General features: G+C 41.6%; 1 protein-coding gene across 1 annotated transcript in view; it reads right to left on the bottom strand.

Annotated features, from left to right (window-relative positions):
- Positions 1-798: 798 nt before the first annotated feature.
- Positions 799-20,029, bottom strand: part of LOC141048148 (uncharacterized) — a 217,609-nt gene continuing 198,378 nt past the window's right edge. Inside the window, exon 16 of the mRNA XM_073543592.1 lies at positions 799-2,781. Within this exon, the coding sequence (XP_073399693.1) occupies positions 2,695-2,781 (87 nt within the window). The 3' untranslated portion in view covers positions 799-2,694. The remainder of the gene's footprint in view (positions 2,782-20,029) is intronic.

Raw genomic sequence — 20,029 nt, 5'->3', positions numbered from 1 at the left:
TCCAGGTGTTAGAATGGCCAAGTCAAAGTCCAGACCTGAATCCAATCAAGAATCTGTGGAAAGAGCTGAAAACTGCTGTTCACAAACGATCTCCATCAAACCTCACTGAGCTCAAGCTGTTTGCCAAGGAAGAATGGGCAAGAATTTCAGTCTCTCGATGTGCAAAACTGATAGGGACATACCCCAAGCGACTTGCGGCTGTAATCGCAGCAAAAGGTGGCGCAACAATGTATTAAGTTAAAGGGGCCGAATAATATTGCACGCCCCACTTTTCAGATTTGCATTTCCAACTAAAATTTTAAATTACCAATAAATTTTGTTCAACTTCACAATTGTGTCCCACTTGTTGTTGATTGTTCACCAAAAATTTACATTTGGTATCTTCATGTTTGAAGCAGGATATGTGGGAAAAGGTTGAAAAGTTCCAGGGGGCCGAATACTTTCGCAAGGCACTGTATATTTATTTTGATTTGTGTTAAAGGGTTTGCTACCTCATCTGAGAGCAGCAGGAAAAAGGTAAAGAGATCTTGAATGCCACAATGAATCACTTAGTTTACAGGGTGAAGGCATTGAGACACAGCGTTTTTAGATTTAGCAGAGCTGAGAAAGCTAACCCCACCTACACCAGGCTCTATATTTACATCCTCTATTAAGTGAGCTGCTTATCACAGACGGGGTGGAGTCGGATCACAGACGGGGTGGAGTCGGACTAGCATGCATTCACTGTTTTATCTGCTGTATTCGGACAAATAATGACCAGATAATGAAACCTTCATTGTAAACAACACCACACAGCCGGACATTTGACACATTTTTTAATTCTGTTTTAACCCCTTCCTCATGCTGTTCTCAGATTACATAGCAAAAACCTGCTGACAGACTCGCTTTAATAAACTCAGGTATGTCTGCGAAACTATCCCTTCATACCAACATTACATAATCAATTAAATCAATAGAAGATGAAAACTTTGACTCAATCAGGGCATCCTCAATTTGTAGAAAATTTGATTTATCAATAAATGAGTTTTATGCGAGTATGGACTGGACATCTGGAGGTGATGCTTAATTGCCTTTAAAGCCAAAAGATGTTGGATACAGAAATAGTAATATATTCCTATAACTTAGGCAAATAAATGAAAATTTGGCATTACTAGTAAGTCAATAAGTTGGTAATCTATGTGCTTTCTGCTCAAAACATCCATATGTAAACCTGTTGGAATCATTCAGCATGAAAACACCAATATCTTATACAATTCAGCTCCCCTTAGCTTCACCACTGATCATCTCTTGCCTGGAGTACTGAATACAATGTCTATATTCTTTCCAAATTCACAAATGTCTTTCTGTTGAATAACAGTCCAATTAGGATTATTTAATTGACGAGAATGAGGAGCAGTAGGGACTATTTTTTGCAGTGCTTTTAATTCTGTTCCTAATTGCTGGAATTGATCCAGTGTAGGTGCTCCAAGGTCATATTACAAAGTGGATTCTTGATTTAAAGGGTCAGTAGCATTTGCCCTAAACAAAGGTAGTACAAGGTAGGGCAGTGCAAAACATTATCATGCATACCTATTTTGCTGCTATCTCACTTCCCATTGTGCAGAAATCCATGTTTTATTCAAATGCAAATTATGTTCACAAGTGCACTGGTAGGACTATCAATGCACTTGCAGTAATTTGGAGCGCCCAACAAGGCCGCGGAGAAACTCAGTACCGGACCGGTTCTTAAAGGGATGTGTCACAGCAGCAGTGACCCGGTCCGTGGCCCTGGGCGTCCAATGAAAATGATTATAAAAGGGGAAATAAAGTTTATAAGGGGTTAATTCATGACGCCACCTGTGTTACTCGGCAATAAGGTGTTGGCCGACACTGCTTGATGAAACCGCTGGGGCTGATGGTAATGCAGCAGAGTTGCTACAGCTCTCCCCAGGTAGAGCTAAGTCTCAGGGCAATTATATTACAAAAGTTGGTGATGATGGATGTAATGCAGGGCAGGTGAGGCAGTAAATAACTCTGAGGACACAGCAGGGCACCAGTTTCCTATACCTTTACTGGATGTTCTGAGGTGCAGACAGGAGCACTGGTACAGGTGGAAATCAAGCAAAAACAAAGAAGCATAGGCAGGGAAAAGCTAATAGCACTGCAAGCATACTGATACTCCCACCAGACCAGCGCACTCGCGATCCTAATTTGCAAATTAATAAAATATTTATTTCTGTGCAATAGGGAACTAGACCATGGCAAAATAAGTATCAAAAGAAATGTTTTACACTACCCTATCCTGCACCAATTCTGCTAGCCTAAGGCAAATGTTACTGATAGGCTCCCTTTAAAGGGAATCTGTCAGTAGGATCAACCAGATAACCTTCCTTATGGGCATGCAGCTCAGGGAGATCTATACCCAGCTCACAGATGTTGACAGCTCATTTACATATTAAGAAAAATGTGGATTTCTTTGGAATAAAACATATGACTGCAGAAATCAAAGTATCATTTTATTTATCATGCTATGAACTACATGCCCATAAAGACAGCTTGATCCAACTGACATATTCCCTTTAAATACTAGGCTAACCACTGGTCTCATTTATAAATATAATGTACTTATATTTATCCTATGACATGATGTGTATAAGTACCTACCACCAATTATTTAAAAAAAAAATCTAGTTAATGACTACATTTTTTATCCTTTCATTTGTTTCCTTTTATTTCCTGACATCTCTTCATCAAAAGGATTGGATTCAAGTTGTGTTGTTCTTGAAGGAGTTTCAAAGAATCCTAAAATGAGAAACATTATTAATGTAACATATTAATATATGGTATGTTTCTATAAATATGAAATCTACAGATGGTTAGCACTGCAGCCTTGCAGCACTGGGGTCATGGGTTCAAATCTCACCAAGGACATCTGCAAGAAGTTTGTATGTGTGTATGCATGGGTTTCCTCCCACACTCCAATACTGATAGGGAATCTAGATTGTGAGTCCCAATAAGGACAGTGCCGATAATGTCTGTAAAGTGCTGTGGAATTAATGGCGCTATATAAGAGAGTAAAATAAATAAATACTTGAATGTAGAAGTGCTATTTATGGGCATTCGTGCTAATAATTTTACATACATGGAAATAGGACTGGGTGCAGAAGGGTAACAACTTAAATTTCAATGCTGTTTTTCAAAATTTGATACAAGCTTAAGGGCGATTTTTTTATTTTAAGTCCTTCACCGCAAGGCATATTTTCAATTTCCTGACCAAGCCACATTTTACAATTCTGACCAGTGTCACTTTACCTGGTAATATTTTTGGAAAGCTTCAACGAATCTCAGTGATTCTGAGATAATTTTTTGTGACACATTGTACTTTATGTTAGTGGTAAATTTAGGTTGACATTTTTTGCTTTTATCTGTGAAAATATCAGAATATTGGCAAAAATTGTAAAAAATGTTCAAACTTTAAAATTTCATATCCTTAAACCAGTTATTCATGCTGTAGAAAATAATTTAAAAATAACATTTATCAATTTATCATATGTCTATACATCATCATTTTTTAATCATATTTTTTGTTTGTTAGGATGTTAGAAGGGTTAAAAGTTTATCAGCAATTTCTCATTTTTCCAATAAAATTTACTAAACAATTTGTCTTAGGGACCACATCACATTTGATGTGACCTTGAGGCGTATATGTCAGAAAATATCCAAAAGTGACAAAACTACTCCTTTCAAAGTGCTCAAAACTACATTCAAGAAGTTTATTAACCCTTTAGGTGCTTCACAGGAATTAAAGCAATGTGGAAGGAAAACATTTTATTTTTCCCCCCAAAATTTTGCTTTTTAACGAGGGGAACAGGAGGAAATAAACTATACAATTTCTTGTGAAATTTCTCCTGAGTACCACAATACCCCATAGCTGGAGAAAAACTACTGTTTGGGTGCACGGCAGGGCTTGGAAGGAGTGCCATTTTTACTTTTGGAGTGCAAAATTTACTGGAATAGATAGCGGACACCAGTTTTGGAAAGCCCTTAATGTGCCTAAACAATGGAAACCCCCCACAAGTGACTCCATTTTGGAAACTACACTCCTCAAGGAACTCATCTAGAGGTGTAGTGAGCACCTTGAGCTTACAGGTGCTTCACAGAATTTTATAACATTGAAATGTGAGTATGAAACAATATATTTTTCCATAAAAAATTCTGCTTTAGCTCAAAATATTTCATTTTCACAAGGGTAACAGGAGAAAATGGACAATACAATTTGTTGTGTGATTTCTTGTCACGTGCCCCGTTCCTGAGTGACACGGCCAGCAGGCCGGTAACTAATACAACAGGACGCGGCACGTGTAATTGTCCTATGTGAAGCGGCCCGAAGGCCAGTAACTAATACAATAAGACAAGGGAATAGGGAAAACCTGGGTAACAATAGCAATGGTGGCCCTGTGATAGGGAACGGGGAAGTGGAGACCTCCTGCACTCCCCTGAGTCAGTGTCTCTACATACCTAACGTTCACTAGGCCGGTTCCGCACCGCCGAAACTAATCCCACCACTGCACTAAACACATAAGGAAAAGTGACAAAACGGGAACACCACTTAGCGTAGCTCTGTTGCTTACGCTCCCAGCAACAGAGCCCACCACCTGCGTGCATCTTTTCCTCCACCGAGCCCAACATCTGGGCGCACTGTCCAGCAACGGGGTTCAGCACCTGAGTGCAGCTTCAGCAAAAGAGTCCAGCAACTGAGTGCAGCTCTACACCATAGCTGCCACGCCACCAAACTTTCCATGAACTCCTCTCTGACACCATAGCTGCCATTCCAGGACTCTGACTGTTGTCCTGGACTCTTCTCAGCACCATAGTGCAGCCTTGGAGCAAACAGAGTCCACACCTGCGTGCAGCTTTCCATAAACAGAGTCCAGCAAATGAGTCCAGCTTTTCTGCCAAAGTCCAAACTTGAGTCCAGCTTTCAGCAACCGAGTCCAGCATCCTGTGTGCAGCTCTACACCATAGCTGCCACTCCACCAAGCAATGCCAGCTGTTATGAATGGGTCACCGAGGAGAAAAAAGCAAAACAAGCTAAGTCACAGAAAACCAAAGAGATTGGTAACTATGCAGATTGCAGATACCTGATCCTACCACACAACTAGCAGCAGCCGTGGAGCGTACCTACGATGTTCCTAGATGCTTCATCACAGCCGGAGGACTAAATAAGCCTGAAGCATGAAAAGGAGAAAACTAACTGCCCCAGAGCAGACCCCAAAGGAATAGATAGCCCCCACACATGTATTGACTGTGAAACAAGATGAAGGCACAAACACAGGCAGGAAAATAGGCTGAGCAAACGATGGGGCCCAAACTAACTAGAAAGGAAAGGAAAGGAAAGACACTGTCTACAACCTGCAAAAAACCCTACAAAAATAATGTCCAACACTTCTGATAGCAAAATTAACCCTGAAGTCATTAGACTTCTCCCACTATATCAGCACTCTGAAATATTCTGAAACAGAGCAAAAAGAGACCAAACTAGTAGGGGACAAAAAGCAAATTGGCAAAATACTGATAAATAAGAGTGAAAGTTCAGCACAGCCCCCAGCCAGGACTGGCTGACCACACAAAAAACTGAACAGACCAACAAAATCAAGTGTGAACATTAGCAGAAAAACTTAGCTTTAGAAGACTGGAACAGACCTGAAAACCAAGAGCTGACAAGCCAGAAGGAATCACCAGCAACTGAATAGGGCGTCGGCTGTCTTAAATCCAATCTGAGACTCCTGAGGTCCAATCGTCATCCTCATTCTCAGGTGGCAGATCTCCACCGATCAAATCAGCCTCACTACCTCCTGTTACCACCAGAGGGAGTCTGGAAGGAGAACTCACAACTGATGAACCAGAGAATGAACTCACAACAGCCAGCCCTCCTTGTAGACACCATAGCTGACACTCCACCAACCCATGCCAGTCCTCCTTGCAGACACCATAGCTGCTACTCCAGCACTCTGACTGGGCTGTCAGTGACTCTCCTTCAGCTCCATTCTTTACCCAGGCTTGCTTGCAAATGAGGACCTTATCACCAACAGTGATTGACACACCTGACACTCTTTTATAGAGTAATCACACCTGTTACACAATCACATGCACAAACTAAGGTAACCAGAGTGCAATGACCTTAATGGCCACCAGGGGAAAAACTACAACTGAAATCACCACAGTGCAATGACCTTAATGGCCAGGAAGAAACTAAGTATTATCTGACAGAATTGCAGGGGTGTCAATACTTTTGGCCACAACTGTAGGACACATCAGAAGGTAAGAGCATACATCCCTTTCTGGACACATGCTTGATACCCACTCTAAGAACACATGCTTTGCATTTTCAGGTAAACAAGGTGCTACACGCCCCTTTAAGAGGGGGCAATTGGGAACAATTGCTCCTTCAGAAGGAGTGCAGATGGACGCAAAAACTACAATCCATTAGCACAAAAGGAATCAATGAGTCCCTCTCCTTCTCATGCTTTTTTGAACCTTAAATACTTCCCTAACTGCCTTGTCGATATCCAACCTCACTTCCATAGAATCCTACATTAAATCCTTCATAATAGCAAATAAGCCTTTAAGATATAGAATTCATGTATATTATACTATACACCACTCCTTTCTTTTCCACGAGATTTCCTAATATAGGATATTAACCTTCTTCCTCCTCTAAGGCTGATTAGTGTTACAATCTCTATTGCCAAGGTCATGAATTGATGGGATAAACTGGTTCATGGACATCATGAATATATTTTGAAGCATTTACAGTTCCCTCAAGAACCTGTATTCTCCCAATTCCATGCCAGGACATACAGCCCCATATCATAACACTCTCAGGATGTTTCATTGAATCTGTCATACACTCTGGAAGACAGTCTTCCTTTGGCCTTCTCCGAACATAACGCACTCTGTCTCTACCAAAAATTGATATTCTCATTTCATCGCTCCAGGTTACTTTCTTCCAATCTTCTGTTGTCCAACTAAGATGTTCTTTGGCCCAGGAAATTCTCTTCTCTGTTTAGGATTTAGTTATGGCTTTTTCCTTGGTGCTTGTGCTTTCAGACCGGCATCAAGTAATCGGCAACGTACTGTTCTCTCCGATTCCTCCATCATGCAAAAACTGGTTGAGTTCCTTGGCTGATGCTCTTCTGTTTTGCAAGCCAAAACTAGCAATTCTGTCTGATTTTGAAGTTGTTGCATTTTTTTCCTCTTCCATTTAATTTATTTTATTAATTTTGATGCTGCAGCTATCAGCGAAACGTGAACACAGCTTTTGCACTCCAGAAGCAGTGCACCCATCTTCCTGGCAATTTCTCGGAAACTGTATCCCTCCTTCCTCAAAACAATAGCCATAGCTCTCTTTTTTGAAGACCAATCAGACCTCTTTGTGGCTGGCATGATTAAAATCTAAAAAAAAACAATCATTCTGGAGTTTGTGAGCTCAAAATAGACATTTATAATTATTCATTTAAAAATTTAAATTTAAATATTATCAAAATACAAGAAATAAAATTTATCAATAGTTTGTAAAGAAATTAAAGCCTGTAGGACCTATACTGAAAGGATCAAGTGACGACTGTAGCTTTAAAACACTTTTTAATTTAATGCAGACATAAAGAAAAGTTAACATTAGTGTTGAGCATTCCGATACCGCAAGTATCGGGTATCGGCCGATACTTGCTGTATCGGAATTCTGATACCGACTTCCGATATTTTTTCAATATCGGAATTCGGCATCGGAATCGGAAGTTCAAAGTTGATTGACAGCCTGACGTCATCATGATGCGCGGTGTGTGCGCATCATGATGCGCCGTCATTTCGGGCCTTCCGGGGGTCTCTGCCGGCCTGCCGGGGGCTGTGTGGACTGCCCGGGGTCTGTACCGGCCTGCCGGGGGGCTGTGCCGGCCTGCCGGTGGTCTGTGCACCCTGTGGGGGTCTGTACCGGCCTGCCGGGGGGCTGTGCCGGCCTGCCGGTGGTCTGTGCACCCTGTGGGGGTCTGTACCGGCCTGCCGGGGGGCTGTGCCGGCCTGCCGGTGGTCTGTGCACCCTGTGGGGGTCTGTACCGGCCTGCCGGGGGGCTGTGCCGGCCTGCCGGGGGGCTGTGCTGATGTCCGGGGGTCTGTGCAAGCATCGTCCGATGGGACTACAAGTCCCATCAGGCGATGCCTGCTACCATGACAGTGATTGACACATTAGCCAATGATGGGACAGTAGTAGTCCCATCATCCGGCTAATGTGTTAAATGTTAAAAAAAAAAAAAAAAAAAAAAAAATACTACATACATACTACATGCATGCTACATACATACTACATGCTACATACATACTACATATATACTACATGCATGCTACATACATACTACATGCTACATACATACTACATATATACTACATGCATGCTACATACATACTACATGCTACATACATACTACATGCTACATACATACTACATATATACTACATACATACTACATACATGCTACATACATGCTACATACTGCATGCTACATACATACTACATACATACTACATACATACTACATGCATACTACATGCATGCTACATACATACTACATACATGCTACATACATACTGCATGCTACATGCATACTACATACATACTACATACATACTACATGCTACATACATACCACATATATACTACATACATGCTACATGCTACATACATACTACATACATACTACATACATGCTACATGCTACATACATACTACATATATACTACATGCATGCTACATACATACTACATATATACTACATGCATGCTACATACATACTACATGCTACATACATACTACATGCTACATACATACTACATGCTACATACATACTACATATATACTACATACATACTACATACATGCTACATACATGCTACATACTGCATGCTACATACATACTACATACATACTACATACATACTACATGCATGCTACATACATACTACATACATGCTACATACATACTACATGCTACATACATACTACATATATACTACATACATGCTACATACATACTACATATATACTACATGCATGCTACATACATACTACATATATACTACATGCATGCTACATACTGCATGCTACATGCATACTACATACATACTACATACATACTACATGCTACATACATACCACATATATACTACATACATGCTACATGCTACATACATACTACATACATACTACATACATGCTACATGCTACATACATACTACATATATACTACATGCATGCTACATACATACTACATATATACTACATGCATGCTACATACATACTGCATGCTACATGCATGCTACATACATACTACATACATACTACATGCTACATACATACCACATATATACTACATACATACAATACATTCATACAATACATACATAGACATACAGTACATATAACATAGAGTAACATACTTACCAATACTTGTCACATTGTTCCCCGAAGCCATTGTCTTTTCCGGAATAAATATTAACATAACAAACCACAAAAATACTCACCCACGATCCGAAGCAGTCCACGAGTGTGTCCCACGACGATCTTGGGTAGAGAACTGCAGCATCAGATGATGCTGCCGTTCTCTACGGGCTGCAGGAATCCAATGACGGAAGGTAGGTATCCTTCCGCACTGTATTCCTCCGCCACTTTAAAAAAAAAAAGTCCCTAGTCTCACTTTATGCCATTGCTGTGTGGGAATTTCCCACGCAGCAATGGCATAAAGTGAGACTAGGGACTTTTTTTTTTTTAAGTGGTGGAGGAATACAGTGCGGAAGGATACCTACCTTCCGTCATTGGATTCCTGCAGCCCGTAGAGAACGGCAGCATCATCTGATGCTGCAGTTCTCTACCCAAGATCGTCGTGGGACACACTCGTGGACTGCTTCGGATCGTGGGTGAGTATTTTTGTGGTTTGTTATGTTAATATTTATTCCGGAAAAGACAATGGCTTCGGGGAACAATGTGACAAGTATTGGTAAGTATGTTACTCTATGTTATATGTACTGTATGTCTATGTATGTATTGTATGAATGTATTGTATGTATGTAGTATATATGTGGTATGTATGTAGCATGTAGTATGTATGTAGTATGTATGTAGTGTGTATGTAGTATGTATGTAGCATGTAGTATGTATGTAGCATGCATGTAGTATATATGTAGTATGTATGTAGCATGTAGTATGTATGTAGCATGCATGTAGTATATATGTAGTATGTATGTAGCATGTAGTATGTATGTAGCATGCATGTAGTATATATGTAGTATGTATGTAGCATGTAGTATGTATGTGGCATGCATGTAGTATGTATGTAGTATATATGTGGTATGTATGTAGCATGTAGTATGTATGTAGCATGCAGTATGTATGTAGCATGCATGTAGTATGTATGTAGTATATATGTAGTATGTATGTTGCATGTAGTATTTATGTAGTATGAATGTAGCATGTATGTAGTATGTAGTATGAATGTAGCATGTATGTAGTATGTAGTATGAATGTAGCATGTATGTAGTATGTAGTATGAATGTAGCATGTATGTAGCATGTAATTTTTTTTTTTTTTTTTTTTTTTTTACATTCAACACATTAGCCGGATGATGGGACTACTACTGTCCCATCATTGGCTAATGTGTCAATCACTGTCATGGTAGCAGGCATCGCCCGATGGGACTTGTAGTCCCATCGGACGATGCCTGCACAGACCCCCGAAGCCTGCACAGACCACCGGCAGGCCGGCACAGCCCCCCGGCAGGCCGGCACAGCCCCCCGGAGCCTGCACAGACCACCGGCAGGCCGGCACAGCCCCCCGGCAGGCCGGCACAGCCCCCCGGAGCCTGCACAGCCCCCCGGCAGGCCGGCACAGCCCCCCGGCAGGCCGGCACAGCCCACCGGAGCCTGCACAGACCACCGGCAGGCCGGCACAGCCCCCCGGCAGGCCGGCACAGACCACCGGAGCCTGCACAGACCCCCTGGCAGGCCGGCACAGCCCCCCGAAAGGCCCGTACAGACCCCAGAGAGGCTGTACAAGGCAAAAACAGGGTTTTTCTTATTCCGATACCGGAAGTCCCATAGACTTGAATGGGACTTCCGGTATCGGAATCGGCGATACCGATACTTTTTTTAAAGATCGGCCGATCCATTCCGATCCGATACTTTGAAGTATCGGACGGTATCGCTCAACTCTAGTTAACATATAACTAAAAATTTATGAATTTTACTCACAGAGAAAGAAGTCCAGTATTTCTTGTTAAAATTATAAAAACTACCAACAAAATATCAAAAACAAGTGTCCCGATATCTCTAGTAACAGATTGCGTGCCTGGGCTACAAATGTACCGTAATTATGTAATCAAGCAAGTAAGATCTCTGAAAGTTCCAGAAGCCTCGAAAAATATAAAAAACTTCAATTGTATCCACAATTTTGGCCACTAGTGTAGATTGTATGAATGACACTGCTAATAACTTTTGGCACGCTTTGGACAGTGTGCAGAGCTTTTATGAGTGTAGGAGAACCACAGCTATGCTTTGCTCACAATATTTGAATGAGACTCTAAGCTGGTGCCTTTAAGAGTGTATGGATGACCCTGCTTGTAATTTTTGGTAGGCTTTGCACTTAATGCACAGCCTTTATGAGTCTAGGAGTACCACTATATGACAATTTGAACCAAATGTGTATAATGCCATCCTTTATGTCTAATAGAGGGTGCATATGAGTCCCTCATACATCACATTTTGGCAGTTCTTGCTACCTTCATAAATTACACTGAAAATTCCAATTTTTTACCAAAAATTTCAATTTTAGTTTACTTAAATTATTATTTTTTTTTAAATCGTTTTTTAAATTTTGTCTTATATAAAAGTCATTATACAGGAAAGAATGTTTCTTTACATTTTTTCCATGTATGCTCCAATATCTTGTTGATTTTGAATGTTTTTTTTTGTCAGTCCTTAAAGTGAAGTAAAACTGTAGCACTATTGTTCTCAGCAGCGATCTGGGAGTCAGAGATGCTTCCAGGGGTGTTCCCCATCCTGTTCTCCTTCCACTCAGCACTTTTTCCATCCTTTTCAACATTTTCATTGCACCCCAGACCTCTTTCTAGGGTCTTTCTATGGTCTGCCAGAAAAATGCTTTGATTTCTCATTGACTCCAATTATACTCAGTACTCTAAATGAGCATTCGAGCATTAGCAATTGCTCAGTTCAAGTAATGAGCATATGAGCATTTTAGTGCTTGCTCATCTTTACATACAATCCTTAAAAGTTAACAACAATATTATTATCAAACCAACAAAAGAGGAGGTGTAGTATTCAGGAACATGTCAGTTTACATTCAGGAAGCACACAGACAACTCTTTGATAGAAAATGCTACACTCCACTTTAGGAAGATCCCCCCCCAAAAAACATGGAGAAACTAACACATATCATTAATGGTTTTGATTCTACTTCATCCTCACTACTGGAACTAATACCAGACAATCCCAAAAGAGGTAGCTTCTACGTGTTACCTAAAACACATAAAGAAGGAATTCCTGGGAGGCCAATCCAGGTTTTGGGACATTAACTGAGAATATCTCAGGCTGGGTGGAGAACATTCTGAAACCCTTGGTGAAGCGCACACCAAGCTTTATCCAGAACACCACAGATATTCTCTGCAGATTGTCAGCCCTGGCCCCACTTCCGGAGGACACAATACTAGCCATCATGGATGTAGAGAGTCTCTAATCCAGCATTTCTCATGAGGATGGGATTGCGGCATGCAAATAATTCCTTAAAAAAAACAATCTTTCAACAGAACCAACCATGCTATTATTAGTTTTGTGCTTCATCACAACTATTTCTCCTTTGGGAACAGTGTTTGGGCAGCGCCATGGGAAGCAAAATGTCTCCACAATATGCTAACCTATTTATGGCTAAACTAGAGGAGGGTTTTTTTGTCATTTGCTCTAATAAATTTCTAGCATACTTCCTTCCGCTACATTGATGATCTGCTAATAATCTAGACAGGCTCAAAAGATGATCTGCTTAACTTACACAATAACTTCAGCAAAGTCCCAAATACATTTTCTGGATATGACCATATACATCAAATACAACACCATACAAGCATCACTTTACCATAAACCCACAGGACGTCTGGCATTTCTTAGATGGAACAGCTTTCATCCAAGACACACAAAAAAATCTCTGCAGTCAAACTCTGGGGTACATTCAAATCTGTTCAGACAGTAAGGACAGAAATCTACAGCTGCTCACACTAAGGAATACATTCCTAGAACAAGGATCCACTGGTAAGAGATGAGCAGATCCACAAAGCTACAAGGTTCCCAAGAAACAGTCTCCTGGATTGAAGAAACAGGGAGGACAACAACAGTGTGTCTCTTGTGGTCACATGCAACCCCCATATGAGCATCCTAAGGAAAATTGATGCTGATCTCCATCCCATATTCCACAGAGACCACACATTGAAAGAAATATTTCCAGAACTACCACTTCTCTCTTACAAGTAGCCCCCTAATTTAAGGAATCTCCTTGTGAGAAGTATCCTCTCATCACTATCAGGCACATTCCCATGTAACAATAAAAAATGCAAAACTTGTACTCACGTATTACCAACAAATACAGTCCACATACAAAACACAAATCAGGACTATAAGATCATGGATTTCTTTTCATGAACATTCTCCAATGTGGTGTACATGATACAATGTACAAGGTGCCCTGGACGTATCTATATTGGGGAAACCATGCACAAACTACAAACAAGGATCAATCAACACAGACACACAATCAGGAATGAACTGGACACGTCTGTGGGAAAACATTACTCTGGACTTTGACAGTGTATGAAATATTTAAAAGTCTTAATATTAAAAGTTCATTTTTAGAACGACAGAGAGAAGAATTTGGGATTTCAAACTGATAAGGATGTTCAATTCTTTGACATTAGGACTCAATTTAACACCTAGATTTATAACTCACTATATGAACAAAATTCACGCCTCCACCAGACAGACTCCAGACAACTAAGGGAACATTCCCACCGCCTCTCCATTTCACAAACCCTAATTTAATTTCCTTGGGTTATCTTTAGGAGGCATCTCCCCTACAACCACATGATCAAATGTCCTGTTGTAATATCTCTTAAATGTTATGCTCTTGTCTTATTAATTATTTTGTAAACCTGCCTGAAGAAGGACCCCCTGTTCTCTGAAAAGCTTGCACATATATATTCTTTCTGGTTAGCCAGTAAGAGTATAACTCCGAGAATGCTTTTGTCATTTTTGGGCATTAAAGTATTTACATCGATTTTCCTGGCTAACGCAGTATCACAATATACCGTAATTTTTTATTGTCTAAATCTCTGAATTACATGATTCAGATGAAACCTTTGAGGGATTCCTTCATTATAATGAGGCAGACCTCTGCTAAACAGTGTACTTTTTTTCAGAAGTGCACAAAACTGGCCGATTGCACTTTTATGCAAGCTTAAAAAGACGGACACTGCCGGATCATATGCCAAACAGCAAACACAGTGCCTCTATCTGCCCTATTATAGGGAATCTTCCTCTGGGGGTTTCATCTGAATCATGTATTTCAGAGATTTATATGGAAACCCCGGGGTAAAGTGCTCAGCGCAGAGCACAGGATAAATGCAAGCCGAGCCAAACTGGGATCTTTGTGAGGCAGAATGAACAAATCAGTAGCAGTTGAAAATGTGTCAATTAGACTTTATTCTTCGGGTCGGTGTGATTACAGTGATACCAGATTTTTTCTGCTATCACGCACTAAAAATGTTTTTTTTTTTAAAAACATAAACATTTTGGATTGCCATAGTCTGAGAGCTTAGGTGCTTGTTGCTTGAACCAAGCAATTCCTAATACTTAAATAAATAAATAAATAAAATAGTACTCGCGCTATGAAACAAACATCAAAAACATTACTGATCAATTATGATAAGTACCTGCAATGATTCAGAAGGAACCTTGTGTGATCTAGACGAAATGAGGCAAATATCTTCCAAAAGATCAGTATGATAAACTGCGCTTTGCAGAATTGTAAATATTCACCAGTGGGTTAAGTTGTACTTAGCTTGTGTCTCGATGAGGAGACCCTCCAAGGTAGCGGTGAGCTCTGGAGCGTTGTCCCGGCCAGTGACAAGCTCCCTGGTTGTGCTTTGCTTTGAGCGCGGGCAGCTGCCCTGAACGCTGGCAGGGCTTGTCAGAGTCCGCGTTAGCACAGGACCTGTGTGACGTAATTCGGGTCACGTGACTAACAGAGTCACGTGGTGCCCAGCAGAAAGTAACGGTTTGCAGGGGGAGCCAATAGTCCTATGCGTTTCAGAATACTGCGGATTGCTTCCTCAGGGATGGCTCCTCCTGCATTTACAGCTGTATATATATCATTGGTTCATTAACCCTTAATTAGTCAAACGCAAATAGTTCAATCTCATCATTTAATCCCTTTGGTTTCAGGGTATTTAGTTCAAAAATCTAGCGGGTCTCTTCTCTTGACATCTGATTAATAAAGTTACCTTTGCGCCAGTCTTTATTAACTGTTTTGATGCCCATAATTTTAGTTCCATTAGCCGACCCCTTGTGGAATGTTTTAAAATGTCTTGATAAGGAATGATTGTCCGCATTGTTCCTGATATTCCTCAGATGTTCCTCAATCCTTTTACAAATCCCAAGCATTCAAATCGAATTGGCCCTTTTAAAACAAAGATAAAGGGCTCTTTTCCTTGCCATAAATGTAAAATGTGCAGAACATTACACCCCACAAAACAAAAATTTGTCACTTTGCAGTGTGGAACACAGTTCGAAATCCAGGATTTTATTACCTGTAGCACTACAGGAGTTATATATGTAATTGAATGTCCTTGCCATAAAATGTATGTAGGTCGAACTATATGTCCTCTTTGTGAAAGGATTGGGGAACATCTGAGGAATATCAGGAATAATGCGGACAATCATCCCTTATCAAGACATTTTAAAACATTCCATTTTAAATGTTTTTAAATTGCCTTTGCCATAAAATGTATGTAGGTCAAACTATACGTCCTCTTTGTAAAAGGATTGGGGAACATCTGAGGAATATCTGGAGCAGAGTCTGGGCAGGCTTGCCCGAGGCAGGATGTGCCTCACTTCCAGGAGCAGAGGATACCCTGTTCCAGGGGGACATTGGCTGCAAAGGACTGTCAGGCAGTGTGGACGGGTCCTAGTGTTGCGAGACTGGCCCCAGAAGGACTTTTTGGTGGCTCCCAAATCTGGGTGGGAGCTGGTGATGCTCGACTGGCTCAAGAAGCTGCAGGGGCAGAACAGGAAGCATTATATGATGCACAGTAAAGTTTTTGGTTGGAACAGAACTGTGCTTGTGGTGTGTTCCTGATGGCCCATCCCCAGTGGCTGAAATGAGTGTGATAAGAAGGTAACAGGACTGGGACGCTACTTGTCTGTTTGTGTGCAAGGGGCCGGGGTGCTCACTGACTGTGTTTTTAAACTAGGCCATGACTACCACCCCGTGCCACCTTGTTACACTAGGACCATGCGAGTGCTGGCTAATTATTACGCAGCGATGTCCTTTGAAAAGTCGGCAATTCATGTGCCGGGGACAGTAAAATCACAGAGTTACAGGTTAGAATAGAATAAAATAGAATAGATAGCATAGAAATTTTCTCACCACGCTCGCATTGATGTCAGAAAAGTGAAGTGAGTTCATTGTCTGTGAACTCGCAGGACCAGTCTGACAGCACCGCGAGCAGAAGAACTTTCTCACGTTCGCGGTGCCATCCGTCTGGTAATAGGAGTTCATAGGGAGACCCTAAGCACAACCATGCAGCCTGCCATCTAGATGTAGCAGAGCTAGACCCATCGTGGGACAAATGGATTAGTAGCATCTCTGCGGAAAGGTGAGGAATATTGTTGTTTGTTTTATTAACTCTTTTGCAGATGACAAGGGCATTGGGGGAATAGACAAGGTCGTAGGTATGGTTTAATTAAGATTATTAAAGAAGCCTGTCATTCTTTCAATTAAAGGACTTTTTTCTGGGTGTCTGTGTTTTCATACAATGTGACTATGGGGTTAGTAATGGGGCATCTTGTTAACGCCTCTCCATTATTAACTACAGGGCTTGTTGTCACCTGATAATACAAAGGTGACATCAACCCCCCAACTATCACCCCACTTGCCACCGCTATAGGGCAAGTGGGAAGAGCGAGGCTAAGTGCCAGAATTGGTGCATCTTAGACATGCGACTTTTCTGGGGCAGCTGAGGGCTGATATTTTTATCCTGGGGGGCAGTATACATGGCCCCTTCCTATGCTATTAATATCAACCCGCAGCTGTCTGCATAGCGTTTGCTAGTTATTAATTATAGGGGGGCCTTACGTCATTTTAATTTAGGGTTCCTCATTTTAGCAGCTAGTAAAGGATAAGTACACAGTAGTGAGTTGATATTAATAGCCTGGGAAACTCCATTGGTATTACCCCCTTCCCACGCTATAAACATCAGCCCCAGCGATCGGCTTTTATTCTGCTGGTTATGAAAATTGTGCAGGAGCCCACGCCATTTTTTTTTAAAGAAAAATAATCTTTTATTAATTAAATACATGTACAGTAAGCTGCACACACACTGTGCTAATTGTATATGTCACTGACATCTGTATATCTACCTATTCCATATGTATTTACTGTATGTAATTCATGTCTTCTATCCTGTCGGCTCCGGCAGTGATTTTACATTACACAGCAGATGAATTGCTGGCTATTCTTCTATGTAATATACAGTATATACATATATACTGTATGTGTTGTGAACTCATTTTCGGGTTTGCCTCTGGCTTCTGGTGAGGGTTATGGAGCTGGCTGTGCTGACAGAGGAGTAGTGAGTTCTGTTATGAATGAGTCACCGTAGGAGGCAAAAGCAGAAATACAAGCTAAGTCCAGAAAACCAGAGAAGTTGGCAACTATCAGATTGCAGACCCCTGAACCTATCAACACAACTAGCAGTAGCCGTGGGGGGTTCCTACGAAGCCCTAGACCCCTCGATCACAGCCGGAGAATTACATAGGCCTAAAGAAAGAAAGGGGAAATCTAAACTGCCCCAGAGCAGACCCCAAAGCAATAGGCAGCCCCCAACATATAATGACGGTGAAGCAAGATGAAAATACTAACACAGACAGAAAGATAGACTGAGCAAAGACGGGGCCCGCAACTATCTAGATAGGAAAGGACAGGAAGGCTGCTGTCTGCAATCTGCCAAAACCCTATCAAAGACATAAGCCAACAAGCTGATATGAAAAAGGCTCTGAAGCAGCTAGGCTTCAAAAACTAAATCAGCACTCAGGTATTTTCAGAAGACAGAGCTAAATGAATTCAGCACACCCCAGCAGGGAATGGCAGAAATCCAGAAAAACAAAGCAAAACAAAGTCAAAGCACAAAAGCAAAAGGCCGAGCAGCAAACTTAGCTTTAAAGGAGCAGGAATTCAGACTGGTCTCCAAGGATCCCACAGAGAAATCACCCGCAGGGCAGAAGGGCGTCGGCAGCCTTATATCCAGTCCGTAACTCCACTCAGCCAGTCATCATCATCAGCCTCAGGTGTTTGATAATCAGGCTCACTACCTTTCTTTACCAGAAGAGGGAGTTCCTCGGGCCTCAGTAATGAAGGGGAAAATAAACTCACAACAGAGTTCTCTATCTGGACTCCCTCTGTTGGTGAAGGGAGGTAATGAAGCTGATCTAAATGGCAGAGACCGGCCACCTGAGGAAGAGGACTGCGATTGGACATCAGGAGTTTCTGATTGGATTTAAGGCAGCCGACTCCCTAGTTTCTTGCTGGTGATTTTTCCTGACTGTGGCTCCTGGTTTCCAGTTTGGTTCCTGCCTTCCTAACGCTAAGTTTTCTCTCCTATTGTTCATATGAGTTTTTGTCTGGTTTACTTAGCTTTTGTGTTCAGCCAGCCCTGGCTGGGACTGGGCTGAATCCCCATTTTGTCTCTGATCAGTTGATCTCTTTTGCTCTGTCTTCAGAATATACCTGAGTGCTGATATAGTGATTTGAAGTCTAGCGACTTCAGGGCCTTTTTCTATCAGATGTGTTGGACATTCTTTTTGGCAGGGTTTTTTTTTGCGTGATTGCAGACAGCAGCTTTTCTTTCCTGTCCTTTCTAGTTAGCGAGGGCCCCATCGTTTGCTCAGCCTATCTTTCTACCTGTGTCTGTGTTTTCATCTTGTTTCACCGACAATACATGTTGGGGGCTGTCTATTGCTTTGGGGTCTGCTCTGGGGCAGTTTAGCTTTTCCATTTCTTTCTTTAGGCTTATTTAGTTCCCGGCCATGACGAGACGTCTAGGACCACCATAGGAACGCTCCACGGCTACTGCTAGTTGTTGTGGATAGGATCAGGGGTCTGCAATCCACTAGTTACCAACCTCTCCGGTTTTCTGGGCTTAGCTTGCTTTTTGTTTTTTACTCCTCGGTGACTCATTCATTACATATATGTGTGTGTGCTACTGACATCTATATAGCTATGTATTCTATGTGTATATCTCTATTCTATTCTAACCTGTCAGTGTGATTTTACTGTACGCAGCACATGAATTGCCAGCTTTTCAAAGGACATGGGTGCGTAAAAATCGGATAGCACTTGTATGGTCCGAGTGCTGTGCGATTTTTTTCTCACACCCATAGGCTTGCATTGGCAAGTTTCAGCCAAGTCTCGGTGACAATCACAGCATGCTTCGATCTTACACACACGCTGAACATGCCCGAGAACATAAACGGTGATGTGAGCTGCCCTGTTATGATTGGGTCACCGAGGAGGAGAGCAAGACCAAGCTAAGACACAGAAAACCAGAGAGGTTGGTAACTAAGTGGATTGCAGACCCCTGATCCTATCCACACAACTAGCAGTAGCCGTGGAGCGTACCTGTGATGATCCTAGACACCTCGACACAGCCGGAGAGCTAAATAAGCCTAA

The sequence above is a fragment of the Dendrobates tinctorius genome, unplaced genomic scaffold, assembly GCF_039654945.1.
Source record: "Dendrobates tinctorius isolate UK_male_01 unplaced genomic scaffold, ASM3965494v1 ptg000011l, whole genome shotgun sequence".
Classification (NCBI taxonomy): domain Eukaryota; kingdom Metazoa; phylum Chordata; class Amphibia; order Anura; family Dendrobatidae; genus Dendrobates; species Dendrobates tinctorius.
The sequence above is the reverse complement of the archived record's forward strand: the minus strand, read 5'-3'. Positions and strand labels throughout refer to the sequence as shown.